The sequence below is a fragment of the Saccopteryx bilineata genome, chromosome 1 (genome assembly GCF_036850765.1).
Source record: "Saccopteryx bilineata isolate mSacBil1 chromosome 1, mSacBil1_pri_phased_curated, whole genome shotgun sequence".
Lineage (NCBI taxonomy): Eukaryota > Metazoa > Chordata > Mammalia > Chiroptera > Emballonuridae > Saccopteryx > Saccopteryx bilineata.
The window spans coordinates 280156687-280184489 of record NC_089490.1 but is presented as its reverse complement, the minus strand read 5'-3'; the positions used below and the strand labels follow the sequence as shown (position 1 = coordinate 280184489).

General features: G+C 38.6%; 1 protein-coding gene across 7 annotated transcripts in view; it reads left to right on the top strand.

Annotated features, from left to right (window-relative positions):
- The first annotated feature begins 317 nt into the window (after positions 1–317).
- CTNND2 (catenin delta 2) overlaps positions 318–27803 on the top strand; it is a 985037-nt gene continuing 957551 nt past the window's right edge. For 2 of the 7 annotated variants that reach the window (XM_066243701.1, XM_066243686.1), the window contains exon 1: positions 318–917. In XM_066243701.1, coding sequence (XP_066099798.1) covers positions 881–917 — 37 coding nt within the window. In that variant the 5' untranslated portion in view covers positions 318–880. The remainder of the gene's footprint in view (positions 918–27803) is intronic. The other 5 variants (XM_066243718.1, XM_066243666.1, XM_066243676.1 and 2 more) reach the window with 3 other exon arrangements.

The following is a 27803-nucleotide window of genomic DNA, read 5'->3' as shown; positions in this document are numbered from 1 at the left end:
CACAATCAACTGTCAGCGTCTGGCATGTGAATGAAGGATCCAGCCCTTTGAGAACCGGTTCCCACTGACTGGGGTTCCAGGCCTTCCGAGGGGCCCTTCCAGCTCTCGCCTGGTTCCTGAGCATCCTCCCATCTCAGGGCCCGGGTGTGCGTTCCCAAGGATGCTCGGCCCTCTCCCAACCCGCGTCCTCCTCCCCTCTCTCCTGCTGCTGCTGCTGCCGCGAAAACCAGAAGTGGAATGCGCACGGCGAAGCGCGGCGCTCTGGCGGCGGCACTGGGCATGCTCGGCGCCCAGGGCAGGTTTGGGCGGCGGGGCGGACGTTTCCTCACTCGCTGGGCGCCCGAGCGGGCCGCCGAGGCATAGGCGCAGGTTGAGGCTGCCGCGGGAGGAGCCTCGCCCCCGGCGGCGGCGGCGGCACAGGTGGAGCAGACTGCGCGCTGGGCGCAGCACGGAGCGCTTGGCGCCGGGCGCCGCGGCGGCCCCAGGCTCGCGCTCGCGGCGGCAGCCGGCCGAGCGGAGCGGCTGGCGCGGCGGCGGCTTTCCCAGACTGGCCGGGGGCGGCAGTACCTGGAGCCCAGAGGAACCCGGAGGAGCCTCGAGCTCGCGGAACCCGCGGAGCGCGCGGAGCCGGACAGGGGGCGCTGCGCTCGCCGCGCTCAGAGGGGCCGCCGGGCCGGGCGCCGCGCACTCGCGTCGGGAGCCGCCTCTCCCCCGCGGCGCTCGCCCCTGCTCCCCGCCAGCATCACTTGTCCCGCGGCAGCGCTCAGACAACAAAAGCGGAAGATGCTGCAGTTGGGCAAGGTCAGGACCTTGCCCTGAAGCCGGGCGGCGGCGCGCACGCTTTTCCCCGGACTGAGGAGCTGTCGCTGGTGGCGGGTGCATGTTCGCGAGGAAGCAATCGGGCGCCGCGCCGTTCGGTGAGTTGCCTGCACTGGGCTGCTGGGGCCAGGCGCATCCTTCTCCTCCGCGTCGTCCTCCTCCTCGCCCTCCTCCTCCTCGCCGCCAGTGGGGGGTTGGTCCTCGGCTCCCGCCCGGTTGGCGGCGACAGCTGCTCCGTGGTCCTGCCAGCCCCGGGAGGACCGCGATCGCGCGGGGTCCCCTCTCGTAAGACGGTTCAGCCTGGAATGGGGGCCAGGGTTAGTGCCTTTCTTGGAGCGTTTACCAAGTGGCTTCTCTGCGTTCTCCCCCTCCCTGCTACCCATCTCCCCCGGAGGAGGCGTATATAGGGCAACACCAACAATACTGCTCCCTGTCACCCTCAAGAACATACCCGTTGCATATATGACGTCCCTAATATAGAAGAGAAGACGGGATGGGGGTGGGGAGGACTTCCCTCCAGTCTTTTGCCCTTATGTTCAATGTCATTACGATGTTTGGCTAGAACAAAATGGAAATACTTAGTCATATGCGTCCATGGCCGTTTCTTCGGTCCCCCGCTGCTTGCCAGACCCACAGCCCCTTGGTCTATATTTAGCGGTTTCAGAGCAAGCATTTTCAGCTCGATTCACAGGTTTCGGGGGCTTCTGCGTCCTGACAATAGATAGCGAGGCTCTGGAAAGAGCCGCCTGAAACCCAGGTTCGGAACGCTGTGAATGTGTACTGGATATTGCGATGCGATATTAGCGTGACCGGTAATTAATGGCTGAAAAGAAAGCTGCTTTTCTTTTTTGCCAGACTTCCTCTTTTTCTGGTGTGTAATGTGTTTCCATCGATTGCTTTTCAGCTGCTTGGAGCCACTATTTCAGAATTAAGTCATTAGCTGTTGTGCAGCCTTCCTGGTCTGTATGGTTAGGAACAGTCTCAGGGATTGTTTGTGTGTGTGTGTGTGTGTGTGTGTGTGTGTGTGTGTGTTTCCCACAAAGAACAGTTCTAAAATGCCTAAAGTTGTGTTTTGCTGTAGGTGCTGTGGTGCAGCCTTCCTGGTCTGTATGGTAGGAAAACAGTCTCAGGGATTGTTAGAGAGAGAGAGAGAGAGAGAGAGAGAGTGTGTGTGTGTGTGTGTTTCCCACAAAGAGCAGTTACTCCCAAAATGCCTCAAGTTGTGTTTGGCTGTGGGAAAAGAGAAAAAGGGAGCAGGCTGTGGTTCCAAGGTGCTTTGGCCCTGAAAGGTGTTATTAACATGCATGCCTAATGTTATCAAGTATATATGATGGTTTAAGAAAAAGGACATGTTATCATATAGTACTGACATCCATAGATTTTTCACTTTTAAGAACTATGTGACCGATACTCAAAACGCTGGGAATTTTCAGCAGCGACTTTCATGGAAAAAAGGAGGTGCTGAAACTACCTAAGAGTTACCTCATTGAGCCTCTCTGCATTAGGATCTTAGGCTACTGCTGGTAGTTGAGTTCATCTCTTTGCCGTTAGTAATTCACATACAGGATTAAAAGGCTTTGGAGCTGCACCACTTCTAAAATCCCATGAAATGTCTGATACGACCAGTATTGAATTACAGGAATGAAGCTGAGCGTGATTCTGGGGGCTTGCTCCAGGAGAAAGAAGTATGACAGATAGGGGCGGGCATCCTCGAATATGGACTGGCTACTTTAAACTGCTGTAAAATCTCTTTGCCACATGCTGAATCCATTTTCACTGTTTTGGGGAGAATGTAATGTGGGATCCTTACTGCTCTGTGGGTTACAAGATCTCAGGACTTGAATGAAGATGATTCCATTTGGAGTCAGATTTGAAATTTGGGAGGTCTGTAATTATACAGATACCAAGTATCAGCATTGCAGAAAGACTAGAAAGGTCTATACAGCTTGAGTTAAGTGAACGGTGTGATTAGCTTTACTAATAATGCTTTAGTTTCACCTTCACATTCAGAACTTTGCAAGAACACTTTGAACATGCTATTTTTCTCATTGCATTGTTTTAATATAAATTTTCTTTCAGAAACAAGCAATATGTGAAGTATTGAATAGATGTTTTCTTTTTTCTCCTTTTGATTCTACTGTTACAGTTTTAAACATGACTCTTAAAGGACTGTTAGATATTGTTCTGTGCTTATGTGTGCAGACAGAGCATCTGAGAGGCATGGGAAAAACTACTTGTACAGGAAGTTGTTGCACTAATAAAATTGTCATGGTCTCATGGAAAGGAGTTATTTAATTTGGTGTATGTTTGTGTAGTTGTATAACCTAATCATTATAGATGTCACTAATGTTTTTATTATTTGTAATAAAAGTCATGCACTGTCAAATTACAGTATTTCCATCAACTTTACATATTTCACAGAAGAATACAGTGCAATTCCTCCTTCTAGCAAAATGGTTCATCAGAGAGAAAAATGAAATTCAAATGATATTAGTTGGAAAATGCAATTTATAGTTTTGTTATATAATTTTTAAGGATAATATCACTTTCATAATGACCTTTCAAATAAAAAGTGATGTTATAATATTCTCAAATATAACATTACTTTTGAGATATACTTGAATATGCAGTGCTCTCCTGAAAATGTTATAGAGCTCACTAGTTACAGTTGTGCTTTATCAAAGTTCTCTTTTATGTAGTATACACTGATGTGGAGGAGTTCTACTGAGTCATTTCATCAGTTTGTGCTTATGTAAGAAACCTTAAAATTACATTTAAAATAACTTCTTGTAATTTGTTCGTAGATAGAGTTAGTACTTTGTATGAACCAATATATATGGCTGTAACAAGCCAATTGAAATAAAATAGGAACTATTGCAGAGTGTTCTTTTATTTTATTTTTCTGATGATTAACCAGAAGGATATAAAAACATCCGTTTATATTTGTTTCTCTGTGAATATTATTTTCACTTCTTTCATGAGGAATTGGTAATGCTAGTATCATTCTTCTTAAAAGTTTCAATTTTTTAAAATAAATATTTTTATTTTTAAAAGATGCTACATGGTTGAGAGTCCTTAAACTCAGATACTGTACTGCAGAGGATGAACAAACACCAAGAGAAAATGGGTAGAGATCTTTAAATCCAGTACTGCATGGAAGATTTGGTACAATGGATGTTTGTTGGCTGGTTTACAGGTCAGAAGTATACTTTTGAGCCAAATTCTTCAGTTGGTTTCCATGATGGTTTTCATCATCCATGTGCAGGTGTCCTCAGGGCCACAGTTCTTTGATGACGTTGTGATCAGTGTTATGTGGATGTGGACAGAAAGTTAATTTGAGCGGGAATAGTTCATGACACTTGTTGTCTTTGGGTTTATCTAATTATATGTCAAAGCAACAGCTTTTTGTATTAATGTAAAATATTAAACATGTCATAGATAAATAGTTACTATCATATTGTCTGCCAATCTAGTTTACTGATTAAATGAACTGCCTGGTTGGGTTTAATGAATCCAATTATATTCACAAACAGTACCTTCAACACAGAAAATTCACAGAAGTATTTCATCATACTGAGCTTTTAGCCCATTAAAAATGTTACAGCTCAGAACAAAAATGTGCAGTTATGACACCTCCAGTTGTTTGTCTTTTGATCACAGAGCAGTTAAGTGTAATTTCAAGCTCTGTATCATGGTTAATTGATTTGTAGGAAATGTCATAGCTGTATCAGGATATTGAAGTTATACACTGTATCAATTAGTTTTTGACAAATTGGAAAAATGTCTAAATAAGTGAAGCAGTGCTTCCTAGAAGTTTCCTATATTAGACAAATATTCACCTGTATCCCTTGGCAAGACTTTTGAAAAGTTATCTGTAAGAGAAATTACATATATTGAAACTTATTATTATTCCATTAATTGTCATTTCAAATTACAAATATATTTCTAGAGAAAAGTTGAGCTCTACCTTACAAAGAATAGATATAATATTGTAAATATATATATATTTATATTCCCTGGGAATATATGTTACTGTAATATTGTATATATATATATATTTTGTGTATATATATGTGTGTATATATATTCCCTGGGAATATATATTAGTGTAATATTGTATATATATGTGTGTGTGTGTATATATATGTGTGTGTGTGTGTGTGTGTGTGTGTGTATATATATGTATTCCCTGGGAAAATATGTTAGTGTAATGCTGTTTTGGGTTCTGCTTTGGCAGGTAGAGAGAGTACTGGCTTTGGATGGAGCCTAGCTCTGTCTCTGCTTAGCTCAGTCCTTGGCCAGTTCTGTGATCCTCAGATTTTAGCTCAGTGTTTTTAGCTATAAAATGGGTACAGTAAGACAGAATATCTCAAAAGGTAGGTTTAGGAATAAAGTAAGTGAGTATATAAGGGGCATGTAAATTGTAAACATTTGTAGAAACATGAGAGATATGTATCTAACATGCTAAGATGGAGCCTATGCTTCATTTATGTATTATAAGGCAATTAAATGAATATATTCTCACCGTGCTTATATTGTAATATTTCTTTATTATATAGATTTTCATATAAAATATATAGAATTTTCCACCCTGCAACATAACTTTCCTTTATGTATAGAACAGTTAAGCTAAAAGGGAAGTAAATTATATCTCTTAGAACATAGTTAAAAAAAAGATTCTACCCAAATAGTCAGACATGGTCAAACTTTGATGCTCTTAATAGTGTTGTATTATTACTTAAGATTAAATTTTCTACAAAAATTAATATTGTACAAAGACTATTATAGACAATTTAATAAGCATCACTCTTGGTAAGGTCAAATGTTAAACATTTGCTCTGTTTCGAACAACAGAGCTTGGAGTCCATCATAATATTGTGACCAAGGGAAAAAACCTTAAAAAGCTAACTTGATTACATAAATAGGAGGCCAAAGCATCCCACCCCGCTCCACCCCACCTCCTATTAAATTCAAGTTCTTGAAAAATAAAATGTGTGCATTTGTACCTTTCTGAAAATAAATGTTCTTTTTCATATGTCATTTTACTCTCAGTAGCTTCAGTAAAGTACCCAACTCCTCTGGGTTTGATTATGCACTGCGCCTGCACCATGATTTTATGATAATAATGCTTGGGTGTATCTTGGAATTTGTTGTAGAATGTGACCTGTGTAACAGGAGACTAATTTATCTTCAGTCAGAAAAACATTTTGACAATGAATATGGTTATTTATATTCAAATTTATGTGTTGTTGTGGGAACTGCCAATTATAAGTTACCAGAGTAAAATACATGCTGTAATAAAAGACCTTTCTGGGTTTTTTGGATGAAATAGGCAGGTGAGCCAATTATGTTTGATTATATAAATATGTGTCAAGATTTCCACAAGTTTTGAATGACATGAAACAGATTAGTAAGTAAATGGTTGTTTGGCTATAGTGTTAGATTATAGACATAGTTAATTCTATCATTAAAATTAGTAAATGCATTTGTCCTCCATAGGTTAGGGTTGGAGCTCTCTCATTAATAACAGCTTGCTTAATGTGGTTATCACAATTGTCCTTAGAAATTTGATCCAATGGATATATATTTAGAAAAATGCATTTAGTATAGGTTTTATATAATTTATTCTTTTTGTTTAGGATCCTCTTTATAATCCTATCATACTTATTGTAATCTTTCCTCATTTAAATATGCAATAACAGCCTGACCAGGCAGTGGTGCAGTGGATAGAGCGTCGGACTGGGATGTGGAGGACCCAGGTTTGAGACGCTGAGGTCGCCAGTTTGAGTGCAGGCTCATGTGGTTTGAGCAAAAGCTCACCAGTACCGAAGGTCACTGGCTTGAGCAAGGGGTTACTCGGTCTGCTGAAGGCCCACAGTGAAGGCACATATGAGAAAGCAGTCAATGAACAACTAAGGTGTCGCAACAAAAAACTAATGATTGATGCTTCTCATCTCTCTCCGTTCCTGTCTGTCCCTATCTATCCCTCTCTCTGACTCTCTCTCTGTCTCTGTAAAAAAAACAATGCAATAACATAAACCACAGAAAAGTATATGTTTACCTTAAATATAAAATGTGCAGAAATGTGGATTGCTTGGTATATTTTAGAATCTCAATAAATAAGACCTCTACCAACCCTTCCAGGTTTTGAAAAATTCCGAATATTGAAAGAAAAAATATATTAAGTGGCCACCACTGGTGATATCTTAGTTTTTGATTAGATATAGTTTTGAATAATGCTAAATGATCTAGGACCCTGGCCTCTCTCTCTCCCCAAAGGGGCAGAGCTGCCTCTGAGCCCAAGAGCCCAAACCTTGCTCTGTCTGGGGACAGATATCTCTAGAGGAAAAAGGAAGAGCAAGCCAACCTGCTTCCTTTATTCTTCAGAGGCATGGGAAGTGAAGGGCTAAAGAAAGGGAAGAAGTATCATCTTTATTTAAGCTCCCTTCACCTGGAAGGAAACATCATGAGTAGGGAAGAAGTGTTCCTTAATAATATGGTATATAAAGAATTCTAGGTGTAGAATTCAGAATATAACAGCTTCCACAGTATTTTGCTTAGTACTTGAGCCCTTTAAATATTTCATGGTATTTTGACACTATATCAGGAATTATCAAGGGAGTGTCTAATGCCGTGGCTGATTTATGGAGAGTATGGTCCATGAAACTTAGCTGATTTATATATTGCCAAATTTAATGTAACTCACTCAGTAATTTTTTCTTATTCCCCACGTGAGAATTTGACTGCCAGTAATTGGATGGCTTTGAAAGTTCTGAGAATTAGGCATAAAAAGGATAGAATCAAAATCTGACTTCGCAAAACCATATATAAATGATGGTCCATGCTTGCTTTTATCCATAGCACTTTCTGCCTCCGTGTTAATAATTAGAGTGTGGCTGTCATTTAGTGTTTTAACTTTTAATAGGAGCAATCATGGCCACTGTCAATCAAGAAGAAAAAAATGAATTTCCAAGTAGACACAGTGTTTTATTTGACTCCAAGCATGAGTACTCAAACTAAAAAGAAAAGCTCACTTCTTAAAATAAATTTTATTCTTCTTTCTCAAATATTTTATTTGGACTTTCAAACATTAGAGTAACATAGCAGTTATTACCTTCAGTAACACAGAATAATTTAATTTCCAGGAAGAGCAACTTCTTTGGCAGCAAACCAAGTCTCCCAAATAAAAAAGAGCCAAAATTCAATCTCTTGTTCTCTAACACACTCCTCACTGGTGCTGAGCATGGCTTTTCTGGAGTACCTGAAGTAGGAGGTGAAGGGGTTCTCCAGAAAGGCACACAGGTGTAATAGGCAGTCTCAGAGCCAGTAGAAATGGTGTCATATTTACCTAGGACTAGAAAGGTGGTGCAGGAAGCCGGGGGCAGGTGGTATGTGGATGAGATTATCTGGCTTAAGTTGGGTTGGAAAGAATAATGTGAAATCTATAGTAGGTGCATAGATGTATCATGGCACTTCTATCTGAAGAAGTCTTATGCAGCTATGAATGATCTTTTCAAAGACTAGTTAATTATATGAGAAGTATTCCTGGTACTGAAGGTTAAGAAGTAAGTCAAGGCAAAAAACTATATTGAACATGATACCCAGAATACCTACCCATACAAATGCAAAAGCATAGATGGCATTTATGGTGGGGTTTCAAGTGTCTTGTTCTTTTTATATTATCTTTTCATCAAATATATCATAGTTCAATATGTATTACACAGAAAAAGCATGCCTTTGAAAATTTGAAAATATTACATATTTGCTTTGGGATGAATTTTATTAATTAGCTAGATGGCTGATTGGAAGTTAACAAGGTTCATTCTTTATGGAGCACATCTTCTACATACTCTGATCAGTGCCATACTTAGATCTTCTTTTTAAATTTGAGATGTACTAGGTAGGTTCAGCCAACTGGTGTCTTGAGAACTCTATAGGCACATTAGTGAAATATTCCTTTTCAAAAAAATTTTTTTCCTGTAATGTGTGCCCATTAAAAAATTTTAAAATATATAAATGATCAAAAAAAGTTTAAGTTCATGCATGAACTCAAGCCTCAGAATTGACTATATTTTTATCAGAAATGTTAACCCTTCCTTACATATTTTTTTTAGCTTAAAAGATTTTTCTTATTCTGTTTTGTTTTTAACATGTAAGGAGCCTTTTAATTGGTTTTCATTTTTAGTATCTGGATTTCATATCTTTTATAACATCATTTACTTAAATAATTTGCTATTTTTGAATATTGATGGCATTTTCAAATTACTTTGGCCATATATATGCCACTGTGACTAAAGCTAAATAGATTTTATCAGGTTATTTCTCTAAATTAATTCCAAGAACTTGATGTTTCAAGGCTGTTGATATATGTATGTTGTCAAATTATCCTTCAGAAGGGTTATATAATTTATATTTCTTTCAGTAAGGGAGGAGTATGTCAATTTTTTCATGATTTCAACAACACTGCATATTATGATTAAAAAAACTTTCAAAAATAAATTCTAATTAGAAGGGGGAGGGGAGATTGTGTTGTCCTGTTATTTAATTTGCTTCTCTTAGAATATAACTGAGGTTAAATATTACATAAGTTTACAGCACACGCCCAATTCTTTTTTTTTTTATAATAAATTTTTATTAATGGTAATGGGATGACATTAATAAATCAGGGTACATATATTCAAAGAAAACATGTCTAGGTTATTTTGTCATTAAATTATGTTGCAAACCCCTCGCCCAAAGTCAGATTGTCCTCCGTCACCCTCCATCTAGTTCTCTGTGCCCCTCCCCCTCCCCCTAACTCTCTCCCTCCCTCCCTCCTATGTCCTCCCTCCCCCCCACCCTTGGTAACCACCACACTCTTGTCCATGTCTCTTAGTCTCATTTTTATGTTCCACCAATGTATGGAATCATGTAGTTCTTGTTTTTTTCTGATTTACTTATTTCACTTCTTATAATGTTATCAAGATCCCACCATTTTGCTGTAAATGATCTGATGTCATCATTTCTTATGGCTGAGTAGTATTCCATAGTGTATATGTGCCACATCTTCTTTATCCAGCCTTCTATTGAAGGGCTTTTTGGTTGTTTCCATGTCTTGGCCACTGTGAACAGTGCTGCAATGAACATGGGGCTACATGTGTCTTCACGTATCAATGTTTCTGAGGTTTTGACGCCCAATTCTTTTGTGCATTGTCTGCACATTTCTCAACTGGTTTATCTGCCCTAATGTTGATTTGTATTATTTATGTATTATAATTACATTAGCCTTTGCCATGTTATATCAGTTTATTCCTCATTTTATTCTTATTTTAAATAATAATTCTAAAGCTGGTAGTATATTCTTTTCCTAGGGGGGTTCTTCTTTATGGGAATATTCTATAGCTCCCTGATTTTGTATTTCTCAGTAGTAAATCCAGCCATGGAGCCAATGGTGGCGGGAATAGCTGAATAGTTGTATCACTGCTTGATTGAGTTCATATGTCAACTTCTCCATATTTTTTTAGGTAGTGGTTAAATTACTACTGAGTGTCATTGTTGATAGAAGGGAAGTAATAATTCCTGTGTTTTCAGGTTGTTGTGAGTCCAAATTAAGAGACTATGGACCTAAGACACATAGCAGAGAGCCTAGAGTATTAGTGAACCTGGTGCTGTGAAATAAACAAGATGACATACCTTTTTCTCTAATTCTGGCTTTTGCTTTCCCCCCATGAAGCATTATTACTTACCTGCATGGGCTCAGGGACCTCTATGTGAAAGGAAGGGGTTGCAGTGGTCGGGGGCTCACAGGGGAAAACTCTTCGTGTGCATTATAATCACTTTGCTGTTTGACCTCTGGTAGTGCCTTACCTTCTCGTATTTCAGATTGGGAGGAGTAAGTCAGGATGCTGTTCTTAATCAAATGTATGACTTTCTATATCATATCCATAGGTACATATATACATATATATCATACATCCAATGTACATAGTCACATAGGACCACACTTTTCCCCATCCCCACCTCATATTGGTAATGTCTCTCATTTTCATTGATCCTAAATTCCTGAGACAGTAATTACATGTGATAAACACTCAGCTAATCATTGTGAGCTATATGTGCACATTTGTTTCATTGTCAAAAATGGTTCATGGATTAAAATTTGCTTCTTTACTTTTAGCTTGTTTGGAGTTCTTGTCTTTGTGGTGCTGTGGAGGGAGCATGGGACTGGGATTCTTCTGAGTTCTGGGATCCAAATCATGCTTGGTACTCTCTTTCTCTTGTGGTCTTGCATCGGTGCATTTGTTCATTGGGATCAAAATTCACATTTTTTTTATGAATATGATATAATTTATATGAAATGCTTTGGGAAGCATACTCATGATGAGCACTAAAATATATTCTTTGGAATTTATGATATGCTCCAAAAAATAAACTATTTTCTTTCTTTCTCTTTCTTTTTCTCTTTTTCCTTCCTTCCTTCCTTCCTTCCTTCCTTCCTTCCTTCCTTCCTTCCTTCCTTCCTTCCTTTTGTGTGTGTGTATGAGTTGGAGTCAAAAGTTTTCTTGTCTGTGAAACTAAATCTCTGACTCCCATTACTAAATGGTCATAATATATCCCATGGTTATAAAGCTATGCCATTAGGTATTACCTGTAGGAAGTATTCTTTCTTTATCCATCAGTGGAAGCAATTCCTGTTATGTCTTTATACCACTTCAAAAATTATGTCAGACCCAAGAGGCTCAAAAAAGTACCCTCTGGATTTTTTTTTTTGCACAGATATTTGCTGCTTAAAAGAGGAGTAGCATGAAGCACTATTGTTCCTCAGAGATTGAAGTCTGTACAAATGTCCCCAGAATATTATTTTCTCTCCTGGTGGGCTGCTGAGTCTGGCGCCTGGAAAGTTTTATCAGAACAGTTTTAGAAGTGTGAACCTAGCTGACTTTCATTTTTTTTAGTAGATTTCTTTAAATGCTTTGAACAGAATTTCAGAGAATTCTGATTACTCCTAACTATAGCCTGCCAATAGGAAGAAACCATGTGTTAGTCATAAAAAAAGAAAACACACACACACACACACACACACACAACTTTAATTTGGTTCCTACTCCCAAAACTTTTGAAGGAAGTACAGAAGGGAAGTTAATATCCCTCATTGCATTTGTTTCTAAATGAGTAGCAAAGTTTTAGGTACTCAAGAGGAGATGCTAATCATGGTTTCACTCTCTGCTTATAGCAGTTTAAGATATGGTTCTTTTTCTTATAAACCTAAAATGATCTTTCTGTAGCCAAGGACAGTTTGCATGATGAATTGTGTAGTGAGTTCATATTTCCCTTTTCAGCAGTTGAGCAGATTCATGGGGCGCCCTTAGCTTGTACCTGTGAACTCTAGAAAGAAACAGTGAGAAAAGAGGAGTAGAGGACAGCTGGGGAAACTGATCCTTGCTTTGGTGATGGGTGACATCCCTTCTTCTTCTGCAAACACAGACAGTGGTCACAGAAGACTGTGTCCTGCTAAATCTGATAGAGGGGGTGGGAATTTGGTTAACACCTAGTGAAAAATGTGGATTTTTTTAAGTGAGAAGAAGCAGGTAGCTTGAATTTTTTAATGGGCTGATCGATTGTTCATTGATTACTCCAGTCACTCAATAAACTGGGCTGAAAGTAAGTTTTGAAGAAGCACTAAGTTATTAACAGCAGCAAACAACATCCTCCTCCAGAGCTAGAAGATCCATCCCCATCCCAGTGGTTTAGCCATTTCCCCTAGTTTAAGGGTAGCTGGTTACTTCTGTTCTTTTCAAACTAGAATTTCAAACTCAGGTGGCCATTTCCCATCACAGGTTAGAAATGCATTCCTTTCTCCTATGCATCAGTTTTATGAAAATGAACTAAATGCGACTAGGACTCAAGCTCTTTTTAGTACTAAACACAAATACTTTACATTTATTTACATAGTGTAATAAGATGAATGTGTGTGGCTTCCTCTTGGTGGCCTGACAGATTCTGCGTTTTACAGTGGTGCAGTTAGTTGTACCTACAGGATGGCAGGTGACATGCAGCCACAAGTGGGAGAGTGGGGTGACAGCTGATGAGGTGCTGTCTGGAGTTGAACAGCGTGTGGGAAGAAATATAAGCAAAGTTCTTCCTTTGATTATATAGCATGTTAGTCATTGCAAGTGCTTCCTTTCTCATATTTTATCTTTTGAAAGTGAAGATCAGAATTTAGAAAGCAACATAACAGGCTTTTGAACCCATAGTAGCATTTGTCATGTTCGATTATTCTGAGAAGCTCCTTAGGTGATACTCATTTGAGTTTAAATATACATGCTGTTTCTCGCAGTTACTCATCATTCTAGCTAATTGAGATGTGGCAGGTCCAGGATGTGGTGGTGAGTTGAGTTTTTAGATTTTGACCCCAAGAAGATGCTCTTGAACATAACTATTTTAGTTTCTGTCAATGTCCTTTATGCTTACACAGTGATGTTTGGTGCCCATTGACTTTTCTTCTTCTTTTTATTTTTTTAGGATGAACTGCTTTGATATCTATAAGGGGAAATTCTATTTCTTATTTATATATTACTGGTTTTCAATTAGTATGCTGATGCTTTATGTTACAAAGCTGCCCATGAGAATAATTTCATTTTTTTCTGCTGTATAGCTGTTATATAAGTAGAACATTGTTACTTGTAAGTTCTCTGCTAATGAATCTTCAAAGATGATAGATATTGCTTGGTCATTTGCAAAAAGTAGGGCTGCTTCTACATTCATTATAAGGCATTAAAAAGGGCATTCAAGGCAGGAGGGTTAGCCCTGTGGATGTGCGTGGTACAGTTCTCTTGGCAGGTGGAAAAGTTTGCCATCATCATATTAAGATGCTGCCTGCACATATACTAAGCTAACAATATATATGCAGTGTGAGATTTCACGTGTTGCAAATGTGCAGATGTATCATGTTGTATGAAATATAATTTTACCAGAAGAATTTATGACTCTCTTTGTGGATCACCAGGAGAAGATGATAGAACATTTGACAGCAGGTCTATAGACTGCTCTATAGCACCAAAGGGATAATTGAGTGCTAAGTTGAGTGGCATAAATACTACCTAAATTCACGTGTAAGAATGTGCCCTCTTCCCCTCAGTCACAGAAGTTAGGGAAAACATGTCCAATGGCTTGTCTGTTGTGACTGTGCAGCCTGACTTTGGAAGGATATCAGTGAATGAAAACACTGGAAGAGACAGTCTTAGCTCAGGGTGCCATAACTAAATACCACAGACTGGATGGTATAGACAGCAGGTATTTATTTCTCACAGTTCTGGAGGCTGGGAAGTCCAAGATCAAGGTGCTTGCTGGTCTGGTTCCTGGTGAGAGCCCTGTTCCTGGCTTGCGGAGAGCTGCCCTCTTTCATGCTTCCTCAAGTATTGCAGGTTGTTTTTCAAAGGCAGATTGTCTCATAATAAATGAAATACAAATATACCGGGGATTTTGATGTAGGAGGATATTAAACTTACTTTTAGAATAAAAAATAGATTGGACAAAGTTTATGTTTTAATGGAATAGTTATCATCTGAAAGAAAAGTAGTGGACTATAAAACACAGGGAAATGTTGATTTAAATGAGAACTTTCTATACTTTTCTTTTTATGAAGACTTTATCTTAAGAGAAAGTATTGGTAAGTTTAGGGAAAATGGTGAAAAATATGTATAATTATTAGAAATAGATTTATTGTCTCAAGGTGAATTTACATGACATCTCCTATTATATTTAAATGGAAGATGCCATCTATGATTTGGAATATTTTATAAACTTTCATATCTCATGTTTGGACTCTTCTATCACAAAAATTCTCTTTTGATTCAAATTAGCTATGCCTCCAGTCAAATTATGTTTTTGTAATATAAAACCTCCACACAGAAAAATTGTAGAGTTATTCAACTAGTGTCATTAGATAGAAGAGGTTCCTCTTAACTAACAAGAATGTTTTAAACTGGGTTCTTTGATGTTTTATTTGTTGCTTCTTGCTGGAGCAGCAATTTGGATTAAATTGTTTCTTGAACACTGCTTTGACTACATATTTCTGCATCTCTAACTTTGAATCTGTCTGTAAGTGATGTCTTAACTCACTGACATAATTTAGTCTTGGAGAGCATTTCTGAACTTTGTAACTGAAAATGTGTCATCTGTGTCCGTGCTCAGATGCTGGTCACCTCATGAGCATCCTGGCCCTTTCTCACAATACTCAACTGCACTGCTGACATTCAGCATGGTGTCTAGTAACTTTAGCTTTTGGCTCTGAGTCTTATACAATACAAAGAAGGAAATGGGACCCACACCTGATTGTTTTCCAAGGGTAGTACATGCCTTGAAAAGTCTTTTATGAGTCATTCTGGGGAATTGAAAAATACAGAATAGGTCTACATAACTATATTGTTGGGTGTTGGTTAGAATCATGTGAAATTGCTAACATGCAGTCAAACTGCCTTTGACCTACAAAAATGGCAATTTAAATCTAATTATTGAGCTAAAATTAATCATTGCAAAATTACCTTTATACATTTTCCCTGAAACTCACCATTTAATGTGTTAATAACAAATAAGAGATTTAAATTCTCTTGTGTTTCAACTGCTATGGGAGATGTGCCAACTCTTGGGTCATGGGGGAAATCATCGATTGGATTAAGGTTGGCAAGGCTAGAAAGAATTAACTTAAGTCCCTGAGAAACTTGAAGAACCGTCAGCTGGTATGTTGTCCCTAGACAGTGGGATGCAGGCTGTTAAGTGTGCCATACATAGATAGTTACTCTTCTTATCCACATCAGTGATTCTGTCTTTTTTATTTTCATAGCCTAGCAATAGGGTTTTAACTTTGGTTTTTAAGCTACATAGAATTCATTTAAAGAACAAATAAGTGCAATGTTTTAATATTTTCATGAGACTTGTTCCACTTTAAAATGGCATGTGATCATTCTAAATGCTATCCAAACCCATATTTGAGTGCCATTCATTTATAAGATTGAAGCTCCCAATTCTTGTCCCGATGTTTACTTTAGACTGGGTGTGCTGGTAATACTAAATTGGGGTCATTAAAATATAATTTAGTTTCCAAAAATTTAAGTAAGATATTCGTAAACATCAATTAAAAAAAATCTTGTTTATACCCTTGATATGTTGTGTTGAAAATGTCAGTTGATTTTTGTGACTTCCTTCAAAAACCTTTAGTCCAGGTGATCATGAGATAAAGATCACTCAAATCCTAAGTAAGGGACATTCTACAAAATATCTGATCACACTCTTCCAAGCTTTCAAGGCCATGAAAAATAAATTAAGTCTGCAAAACTGTCAGTACTAACAGATGCCTCAGGAAACATTAGGACTATGCAGTGAGGTACCATAGATGGGATCCTGGACCAGGAGAAGGACCTCAGGGAAGAATTCAGTAAATAATGTATTGATATTGGTTCATTAATTGTAACAAATGTATTGATACAAATAATATAGATAGTTATATATACTAATATATAGAAGATGTTTGTAATAAGGGAAATTGGGTGTGGGGTATATGTGAATTCTTTGTACCATTTTCCAATTTTTCTGTAAATTTAAAACTGTCTTAAACAATATGAAGATTATTTTTTTCAAACTTAATTTTTAACACTAGAAGTTTTTTTAATGTTTGCTCAAAGTTTTCAAAGAACTCAATAAAGGAGAGGACATTTAGGTTTGATTTTGATAGGCTCAAACTGTTATTAAATTGATTTGTTGATTAATAAATAACAACTCACCTAGCCACCAGCTAGTTACACAACTCATGCTATCCCCAGGATTTACTGATGGTTGCTAGATTTGGCAAGTAAATAACAGGACATCTAGTTAAATTCAAATTGTAGATAAACAATAGTTGTTTGTTTGTTTGTTTTCAATTTTATGTATGTCCCAAATATTACATGGGACACACTTATACTGAAAAACCATTAGTTTTTCTAATTCAGTTTCTATTGGACCTACCTAGCAGAGTCTTTTGGACAGTATAGGTACTGTAGTTTTCTCACTTTAATGTCATAACAGTGATAATAGTTGTTGAGCCTTTTCTGTAGCTCATAAACTGTCACACTTTACCTATAGTCGAAGTTCTGCTTCTTGATTATTTCTTCAACATCACTACTTTAAATACTATTTTCTTGTGCTAAGTCTTTTCATTTTAATCTCTGCCCAAAGTGAACTCTTATAGAAATTTGATTTTCTATTCATTATGGAGTATTTCATATATTGCCTTTTATATTAATCATTTGCTAATTTGTCAGACTGTGACCTTAAAGTGAGAATCAGTTATAAATTCTTCAGGTACCTCATATAAATGAGTGTAATGTCTTACAGTATTTTATGATTGAACAAGGAGCTGTGTATCCATTAAGATAAAACTAGGTTATGCTGCTTTAACAAGCAATCCCCAAATATTAGTAGTTATTGCATTCCTGTTACTAGGATCTTGCCTCTTCTACCTTACGCCCTTCCTTTATTTCACTGTTTATAGCTTTAATATGCATATTCTCAAAACTAAAGAAGGTAGAATTTGGTGTATCTTCAGCATGGGTTGGAGGAAAGTAGGAATGGAGGCTTGTGTGACCCTACTCACTCTGGAATCCTGGCTAATATTTCCTACATCTCACTGTAGTCTTCTGTGATCATTGTAAGAAAGGGAACTTGGAAAGTTGGGTCATCTGGTACTCAATCCTTTTCCATCAGGCAGAGAGAATTATGTGTCCATGTTCAACTTCAAAGGGAGAGGGAAGCCCAGCACTACCTATGCCCAGAGGATGGGGTGAACAGGATCCTGGTGACACATTGTAGAAAAAAATAATAGTGGAACTTATGAATGAGAGTTTGACCACTTCCATATATACTTTAACCTTAGTGATTAGTTTTTCTGAGCCTGCAGTTGTTTCTAGTAAAACAAAATTTGCTCCAGAGTTTTTGTACATAAAAAAATTGAGGATTTTATATAAATGTAGAAAGAAATGAATTAACGGCATAGAATACAGAGTGAATCATGACTGGAAATAAATATGTATTATCATAATAGGCTCAAATAAGATGGTTGCATACTCCAAAGCTGTCTTGCTGTTCTTTGATATTTCCATGAAAATTAATTTAACTAGGAATGCTGTTCCCAGATGTTAAAAGAAGATGAAATTTTTCTGTATACATTCACACATATGCATATGCATACACATATATCATTTTCAAAATATACTTGAAGACCCGATTGCATTTCATTTTGGTAGAGGCAGTGTATTATATCCAGAGACACTTGCTAATTTTAAATGTCTCTCCATCGCATCTTAGTCATTTGCTCATTCTTCCTGACCTGTTTCCCAATGTGTCTGTCCCAAGGACTTCAGGAGCTGGGGTGTTGCGCTCAGGTTGGGCTGCTCTACTTGGCATCTGCTTCTCCTCCCCCTCCATGCGGGCAGTGTCTCCATGGAAACCGCAGGCTGCTCTGCAGGCAGCTCTGCTGCGCCAGGCGATTGGAGCTGGCAGAGGCAATCAAAGATCGAGCAGGCCTTGAAGAGCCCTGGAAAAAGCTTCCAGTGTAATTGCCGAGACAGAAATGAAAAATGTTATTAATTTGAGACATTCAGGCTAGCGGTGAAACTCCCTTGAGGCCGCATCTCTCCTCCCACCTTGAGGATGTGGTCCTCCCAAGTCCACGTGCTGCCTGCTCCCTTGGGCCCCTTTTCTTTCCTGGGGTTTGAGGAAGTTAGGGGAGGGCAGTGCAGAGGATGGTCAGGAGACAGTCTCAGTGCTGGGCAGTTACCTTCATGCAAGAACCTGCCATCGCTCATAGGAAATAATACCTGAAAAAGCATAGACACCAAATTTTGTGGTTCGTGAATCTTAAACTACAAACCTCAGCTCAAGGTTCTGGAAATAACTTCCAGTCACTTTCGCAGATGCACAGCTTTAGAGGAGTGTCTGATGTGATTGTACGCAGTAGAGATACGAGTGATAGAACACTGTCAAGCATTTGCTTCCCTAAGCATTGCCCTACCCTGAAGATGAGAATGAACAGGAGTACAAATGCTGCTTTCTTGGGCTCCTCTGAACCCTGCCTAAGTTGGACCCGACCTTCTCTCTGGGGAGCTCATCTCAGACATAAGTGAGTGAACTTTTACAAGAAAAAACACATATTGGTGAGGAGAGAAAGCAAAGAAGACAGAGAAGAAATTCTTTTTAGATAACAGAACTGAAGAATATGTGCAATATTTTAATAGAGTGTTTTATAACTCTGTTATACCATGTTTGTTGATACACATGAATGTAGTTTTTCAAGTATAAAATGAAAAACAATTTAGAAAAGATACAATCACCACTCTGAGGATGTTTCCAATTGCTTCCAAAATTTGTTTCTTTTGTGTTTCTCTCTCCCTGTGTATAAAATTAAGCTATTGTACAAAGAACTTTTAAGAGAAGAAAGCTTGAATAGAAAACTTCTGCATTTCTTTTCTTCTATATGAAACTTATTTATTGGATTCTGCCGTACAGAAAGTCTCAACATTTTCCATGCTGCTCTTTGGTGATTACATATATTTAGTTGTTAGGTGGATTTATATATAGCTTTATAGAATTTGATGTTTATAAGTGTATTTTTTTCTTTGTATTATAGCACATCTTCCCAAATGAAATAAACATTAGTCCTTCACATTCTGATTTTCTTATGTCTTTAATTTAAAGATCAATGATACTTTTCAACAGAATATAATGATAATGTTGATAATTATTTTTATTGAAAGTGAGGAATTTTTTTTTCAAACTTATTTTCGAGCCGTGGATTGGGCAGTAATGTGAAATACAAAATTCTCTATAATAGATACCTTAAACATTGAAGAGTGTTCCCAAGCATACTCTATTATTAGTAACACTGAGAGTTAAAATTTCCTTAACTTTTGAAAAGTGCTTCTTTTGCAAATTAAATATGGATAATTCCTTATATGCTTTAATTATAAGAATAAGTAAAATTATTTTAAAATTAATTTTAAGACATAATAAATTTTAGAAAATGTTTATAAATGAATATCATTAAAAAAACAAATAGAAAAACTCAAAGACTGTAGCTAGTGTAGTATGTAGAGACTAATATTCAGCATTTAATGCTTATATTGAAAAAGGATTAATTGATAATTAATGAGCTACATGTTCATCTCAAGAAATTAGGAAAGAAAGAGCAACAGAGTAAAATGAAAGCAAGCAGATAAAAGCCAGCTATTACAAATATGCATCCGAAGTCCTTTTTTAAGGATCCGGGTATGATTTAGTAATAGAAATTTGTTTTCTTCGTCACAGATGACCTCAGCATTTACAGCAGAGGGAGTTTAATGTAGGATTGGTTACATAGTTAAGATGAAAGCTGAGAACTGAACCAAGAGAGCAGAGAAGTAACTCAGGAACAACAGAGAATTGTGTGGCCCCAAAATGTCAATAGTGCTGAGACTGAGAAACGATGACCTCAAGAGACAAGAGACAAGAGACAAAGTGTCACCAGAACCCTGGCTCTGGATTTTCCAGAGGGAGAGAGCCATGGGAGAATGCAGCAGCTGTCGGAGAGGCTGTGGGAGTTGAGAGGAAGCGAGAGTAATCCCATGCAGTCTACTCCTATCCAGCCTACTGCCTACTGCCTACTGCCAGCTAAACTCAGCTGGAAGCCTGCTGCTACTGATGCACAGAAAACCTCCTGCAAGGCAGTCCCATGATACAGGACAGAGCAGGGATGGTAGAGGGAGGATCTCAGGACACAAGGAGGGGACCAGTCAACAATTACAATAATTTCCCCATAGTAACAGATGAAGGAAAGAAACCAATGGTCATTTCAATCAACATTTTAAAAACTTCAGTAAGTTTGATATTAGCTCCTAATTAATAATTTTTAGTAAACTGAGAATTTAAGAGACTATTCTTAACCTAAGTAATACTGAGTATCTAGGTTTATAGTGCCATTTTAATCATGAAAACAAAAGAATATGTGTTCTCACCGCCTCTTTTTCCTTAGCCATCATGGTAAGACAAGAAAAGACAGAAGACGCAAAGAATTGAAAAAAGGAAAAATGTTTTAAAAATATTTGCAGATAACATGAATGTTTACATGTAAATCCTAAAGGAATTTTAGGATTAGCTATCAAAACTATAAAGAGAATTCAGCATATTTTTTGGATCCAATATCAACATGTTAAATATGGCTTATTTCTTTCATTCTTGATTTATAGTGACAATTCAAATTACACTACAAGTTAACTGAGAAACATCATAATAAACTTTTGAAAATGTTTATGATTTGCCTTGGCCAATTAACTCAGTGGCAGAACATTGGTCCGGCATATGGAAGTCTCAGGTTCGATTCCTGGTTAGGGCACACAGTAGAAATGACCATCTACTTCTTCACTCTTCCTCCTCCTCCTCCCCCTCCCCCTCCCCTCCCCTCCTCTCTTGTCTCTCTCTCTCTTTCTCTCGCTCTCTCTCTCTCATCACCCCTCTTTCCCCTTCCTGCAGCCATGTCTTGAGTGGTTCAAGCAAGTTGGCCCCTGGCACTGAGGATGACTCCTTGGCCTCACCTCAAGCACTAAAATAGCTCAGTTGCTGAGCAACAGAGTAGCAGCCCCAGGTGGGCAGAGCATTGCCCTGTAGGGGGCTTGCTGAGTAGGTCCTGGTCAGGGCGCACATGGTATTTTGTCTATCTGCCTCCCTGCATCTCACTTAATACAAATTAAAAGAAAAAATGTTTATAATTCAATGCCAACTATATAATAAAAGTGCAAAGCAAAACAATGCTAACTTTGAATACTTGTCTCAATCCATAGCATTAACAAATGCTTATGAATATGTGATATACTTTTAAGATAATCTTTGATCAAAATCACACTCTTGGACAGTTTCTCTCAGCTTCACTTTCTATGTAAGGTTATCTTATTATTTTGTTTAAATATTTATATTTAAAAAAATGGCCCTGCCTGTTGGCTCAGTGATAGAACATTGGCCCAGTATGTGGATATCCCAGGTTCAATTCCCGGTCAGGGCATACAGGAGAAGTGACTATCTTCTTCTCCACCCCTCCCCCTCTTCTCTCTCTCTCTCTCTCTCTCTCTCTCTCTCTCTCTTCCCCTTCTGCAGCCATGGCTCTAGTGGAGCAAGTTGGTCCTGGACATTGAAGATGGCTCCATGGCCTCCACCTAAGGCACTAAGAAGAGCTCAGTTGCTGAGCAAGAGAGCAGTGCCCCAGATGGGCAGAGCATCTCTCCCTAGTAGGCTTGCCAGGTGGATCCTAATAAGAGCGCATGGAGGAGTCTGTCTCTGCCTCCCATCCTCTCACTGAGTAATATATATATATTAATATGCTTTCAAATTATATGTATGTGTGTGTTGAGAGTCATTTTGTTGAAGGAATATGATCATATTAATTTTAGTTCTGTGATTGTGTTTTATTTGTAGACATTTAGAAATAGAATTCTTTTCTGTGAAATACACTTGTAACAAAAGTCACCTTGTTGAAAGATTATATATACAATTTCTAATATATATATGTGTTATATAAATATACTATCATAAATATGACATTATTTTCTCATTTTTTTCAAGGGAATACAGTTGATCATTCAGCTCTGCTAGCAATTAAGGAGATGCTATGTTTCCATTCTATCCAATGTTGATTGTTTCAAAATAGAGAGGTGACTTATATACACTATGTTTATTTTGATTTTAACTTTATGATTAGCTAGTGAATTCATAGAGTCAACAAAATCTCCTTATGACCTAATTCACCTTAAGAGATAAAAATGGAGCAGTTAGTGAGAAGAAAACTCAGCTGTCCCAGTATAAGTCTCTGTCCATGCCCTGGCCGTGGGAGCAGATGCACCATCGTTCACTGCATGTGCTGGCTGTCTTGTTTGGTTTGGAAAAGATGGTCATGGTTTAGAGCAGGGGTATCAAACTCAACTCAGCATGTGGGCCGCAGAGCAAGATCACAGCCCTTCGGCGGGCCGCACTAGGTCTACAAAAGGCAACTGTTACGCAACACTTTTCTCACTGCAGTTGAAAACAAAAAAAAATCAGTACAACAAGCACAATCGTACATGCAGTTTACTCAGTGTCACAAAACGACCAGAAACTGTAGTTCGCATCACAACTGCTGTTAACTAAGCTAATATCTAGCTAGGATGCTAGAGAAATGAAAAATACAAGTAGGCCCCTAGGCTTACTTAATTTTATCCAAAATACTTTGAACTTCGTGGATTAGTCTGTGGGCCGCACAAAATTGTTCGGCGGGCCGCGAGTTTGAGACCCCTGGTTTAGAGTAACTGTTTCCATTTTAAATGGTCAATTGAGGTAATTTCAGGTAGCATCATGATTTTAGTTAACCTCTAAATACTTGTGCATGAGTGTACTCTGCCTTACACATTATAGACATCTTGGACCTTTCTTTTGCTTTTTTTGTTATTGCATAAGAGTTTTGCACAAATAGGCAAGAGACCAATGAATAACTATTGAGAAACGAATAGTTTTTTCTGCAGGAAATATCTAGAAATTATCAAATCATACTACTTCTTTACCCACCCCCTCTAAAGAATGTTTAATTAGTTCTTCCCAATTATAGAATGAGAAAATTCCTAGTGAAAACTCTTACTACCACAGTTGACATTTATTTTTGTCTTATCTCAAGTGTCGTAAGTTGTGAAGATGTTACATTTTAAATTACTAAGACATTAACAACATCACAAGAAAGAACCAAATATCCCATGGAGGTCATTCAGAGACACAAGTTGAGCCTCTAGAGCAGGGGTCCCCAAACTTTTTACACAGGGGGCCAGTTCACTGTCCCTCAGACCACTGGAGGGCCAGACTATAAAAAAAAAAAAACTGTGAACAAATCCCTATGCACACTGCACATATCTTATTTTAAAGTAAAAAAACAAAACAGGAACAAATACAATATTTAAAATAAAGAACAAGTAAATTTAATTCAACAAACTGACCAGTATTTCAATGGGAACTATGCTCCTCTCACTGACCACCAATGAAAGAGGTGCCCCTTCTGGAAGTGCAGTGGGGGGCTGGATACATGGCCTCAGGGGGCCACATGCAGCCCGCGGGCTGTACTTTGGGGACCCCTGCTCTAGTGGGTGCCAGAAAATCTGTCTCTGCTACAATTTATTCAGTTTCTATAGATTTCACCATTTTTAAAAAAGATACAGATTGTTACATATCAGATAGTTCTGAAAGAAGTTAAAAGGTAAGCAGAAAGGAGAGAACCCTTCATTAAATACATTCTGTAGATTTGCTTCCAAGTAATACATAGAATGAGCTATTTTAGAATTTTGAATGTAGATCACCCGTCATGAAATCAACACCATAATCAAATGACTAACTTAGTCTAGTGCTATTACTGTATAAAGTCACATTCACTCTACAGGTGGTTTTGAGTAAAGACTATTATTTAGGCATAAACTTTAAAAAGGTTACTTTGACATCGATAACCTTAGTGATAATTTCAAATTATAGTGGGCTTAAAACTGCTTATTTATTATATACAATATTGATATTTTTGATAGACAGTGAATAACATTTTTAATGTTAAAATATTTTCTCCCCCTAAACAATATATATATATATATATATTTTTTTTTTTTTTTTTTTTCTCTTGGGGAAAAACACTTTGAATGTGATATTAAGTGTTCAGATTCTAGGTACTCAACATTTCCATTTTAATAATGGCCTTAGATAGACTATAGGAAATTGAGCATCACATTTAACTTTTCTGGTCCTTAGATATTTCTTCTCAAATGTTGGAGTCGACAGCCCCTAAGATTAAGTACTATTTACAGTCTGATGAGAGCTGATTTTCTAGTTCATAGATGGCCACCTTTCGCTATGTCCCCACATGGAGGGAGCACTCTGGGGTCTCTTTTATAAGCCCATTTTACTAGCACTCCACCCGCATGGCAAATCACCCCCCAAAGGCTCAACTTCTAAATCCATCACATTAGGGGTTAGGATTTCAACATATGCATTTTGGGAAGACACAGACTTTCAGTCCATTATTGGTGGCTTAGATGGAAACCTCATTCCTGAATCACCACCAAAGATTAATTTTCTCTAAGTCCATATGAAAACTTAGTAGTACAATAATTCGACCTCTGTATCCAACTCTCCTGGCATTGACCTTCATTATCCTACTAATTCTTGCCCTAGAGGGTGTGCTGGGCCAGTTCCCCATGACTGGGTGCTGCAGAGGAATAGATGGCAACAGGCAGAGAAGAACGTGCTTAGTTCCTCAGGGAGATGTGGAGATGACAGTGTTCCGTGCTCTACCTTGTCAAAACCAGGCTCACACTCATGCATTTTTAACACATTCTTTTTATAGGAAATTGAGCTAAGGGAACTTTTAGTTTATCATCACATCTGTTTAATTCAGGGGACTTTGCAAAAGCATGGTCATGATTAGCAGATCTGTGTCTCCAATAGTTCTGCCTGCACAACTAGGTCATGAGTGACACCATTTTCTTATTTCAGTGGCCTGACTACCAAGTGGGGCCAGCTTTCACATGGAGCAGGGTTTCTCTACCTTGGCCCCATGGGCAGTATGGGCCAGCTAACTCTTGCTTGTGGTGAGCTGACCTTCTGGCCCTCTCCCTGAGGCCATTTTGGTGGATGCAGCAAACTCCAGCATGACCACTTTCCAATGCACAGTTACCCTGTGAGTATGTTTATGATTTGCCCTGGCCGATTAACTCAGTGGCAGAACATTGGCCCGGCATGTGGAAGTCCCAGGTTCGATTCCTGGTTAAGGCACACAGTAGAAATGACCATCTGCTTCTTCACCCCTCCCCCTCCTCTCCTCTCCTCTTCTCTCTCTCTCTCTCTCTCTCTCTCTCTCTCTCTCTCTCTCATCACCCCTTTTTCCCCTTCCTGCAGCCATGTCTTGAGTGGTTCTAGCAAGTTGGCCCCTGGTGCTGAGGATGGCTCCTTGGCCTTACCTCAAGCACTAAAATAGCTCAGTTGCTGAGCAACAGAGCAGCAGCCCCAGGTGGGCAGAATACCATTTGCCCAATGGTATTCATATGCCACCAAGGTCTCCCCAGTGTTCAGAATGCAGGCATCTTGAGATTTTTCTCCTGACATCAATGCACTGCTATGTGATTATACATAACAGAGCCAGTCTCCATCGTGGGACTCTGAGCATACTGCTCCAGTTCTGCACAGTTGGTTTTTCTCAGTTGATTAATGATGGCACTGAGACCCTGCATATGGTACCAACTCTCTGATGATGGGAGGAAAGACCAATGTGAGTTAAATTAGGAAATGAGAAAATTAGATGTACAGCACTGCTTGGATTCTACTTCTGTTTTCAATCTATTCTTATAATTTGTAAGTGGATTTTTTTCTTAAGTCACATATAAGTTGGCATTGCTCTGATCTGTGAAAGCTCTTGGCTTAGGATCACAGGTTTGCAACTGAGCATAAGTATTGTTGTTGAGAGAATGAGTAATAGAAAAGTCTCCATGTCTGTCACTAAGAGAAAAAGTGATTGGTCTTCCAAATTACTCTCAGTTCTAATACAGAATGATCCTAAAAGTGAGGATTGTTTATCTCACAAATGGTAATAACCCCCAAGCTTTCTGCCCATGCGGCCGAGCATCCTGTTAATGGAGCAGAACTGCCATCATCATGGAGGAGGGAGAATCTGAAACATCTCATTAATGTTCTGATTGGCTGATTATAATAATCTGAGATGTTCTTCATCTGTAATGGTTTTTGGTGATTTCGTATTTTCTTCTCATAAATAAAAACAAAAACAGCAATTATTTCTTGCCTCAACTAATTATTGGATTTTTTTTTTTCTGAAAGCAGTCCAAAGTCTGAGCAGAGGGCAATTTTCCTGGCTAGAATTAACATAGTATAAAATTAGCACTGCAGCTTGTAGCAAGTTTGTGCTTCTCTGGAAACTCGTTGCAGCTGTCCCCGGTTTCACCATATATATTGCCTTAGCCAGCCAGGTGGATGTCTCGGGCAAGGTCATTATGCCTTGGCATTCCAGAAGGTGTTGAATTGCGAGCCTGAGTTAGTATCATGGCATTACATGCAGACTTGGGATATTCAAAGGAGGCAGGGTAGAGAAAACTTAATGCTGTATCATGCCTTTGTCACAATGATAGATGTGCTTGCAGATAGCCAGAAAAATTGTTACAGCTTATCTGCTGCTCCTGACAAGGTGTCAGGGAGGCAGTGACTTGGAGTGAGTTCATGATGACTGGAATCATGTATTGATTGGGCCCACACAGAATGGCATGCAGTTATTGATCATTCTCAGGATTCGAAGACAGACCTAATGGCACGTGATTTCTCTCTTTCCCTGTGCATTTGGCATTTTGCATGAGCAGTAGTGTAGTTTGTTATTAGGCCGACACAGGAAAGATTATTTCATTATGGCAAGAGCTCTTCTATTTGTTCACAGGGAAGATGCAGTATAATGTCCATGATAAACATTTATTTAACACTTAGGATGTGCCAGGCTCTGTGCTCCATGCTTTATATACAAATCTCCTTAACCTCTCTCAATGGGTCTTGAATTTCTTGTATCATAGATGTCAGCTAGGGCCTCCTAGTTTCCATAAATGATTAACTTTGGTCCACACTACCATTTATATGGCCATTGAGCTATAGCCATCTTCCCCTGTATGGTTCCTGATAGTTTACTTGCTCAGGCTTCACTGTAGCCAGGCCCTGTGCCCTCACATACTGTATTAGTTATAACTGATTGTATTAGTTTTCTATTGCTTGTGAGCAACAAATTACCATATATTTAGTGGCTTAAACAACAAAAATCTATTGTCTTACAGCTCTTTAGTTTAGAAGTCTAGTATGGGTCTTACTTAGCTGAAATCAAAATGTGAGCAAGGTCGTGTTCTTTCTGGAGGTTCTAGAGGAGGGTCCAGTTTTTGCCTTTTCCAGCTTTGATGCCACCT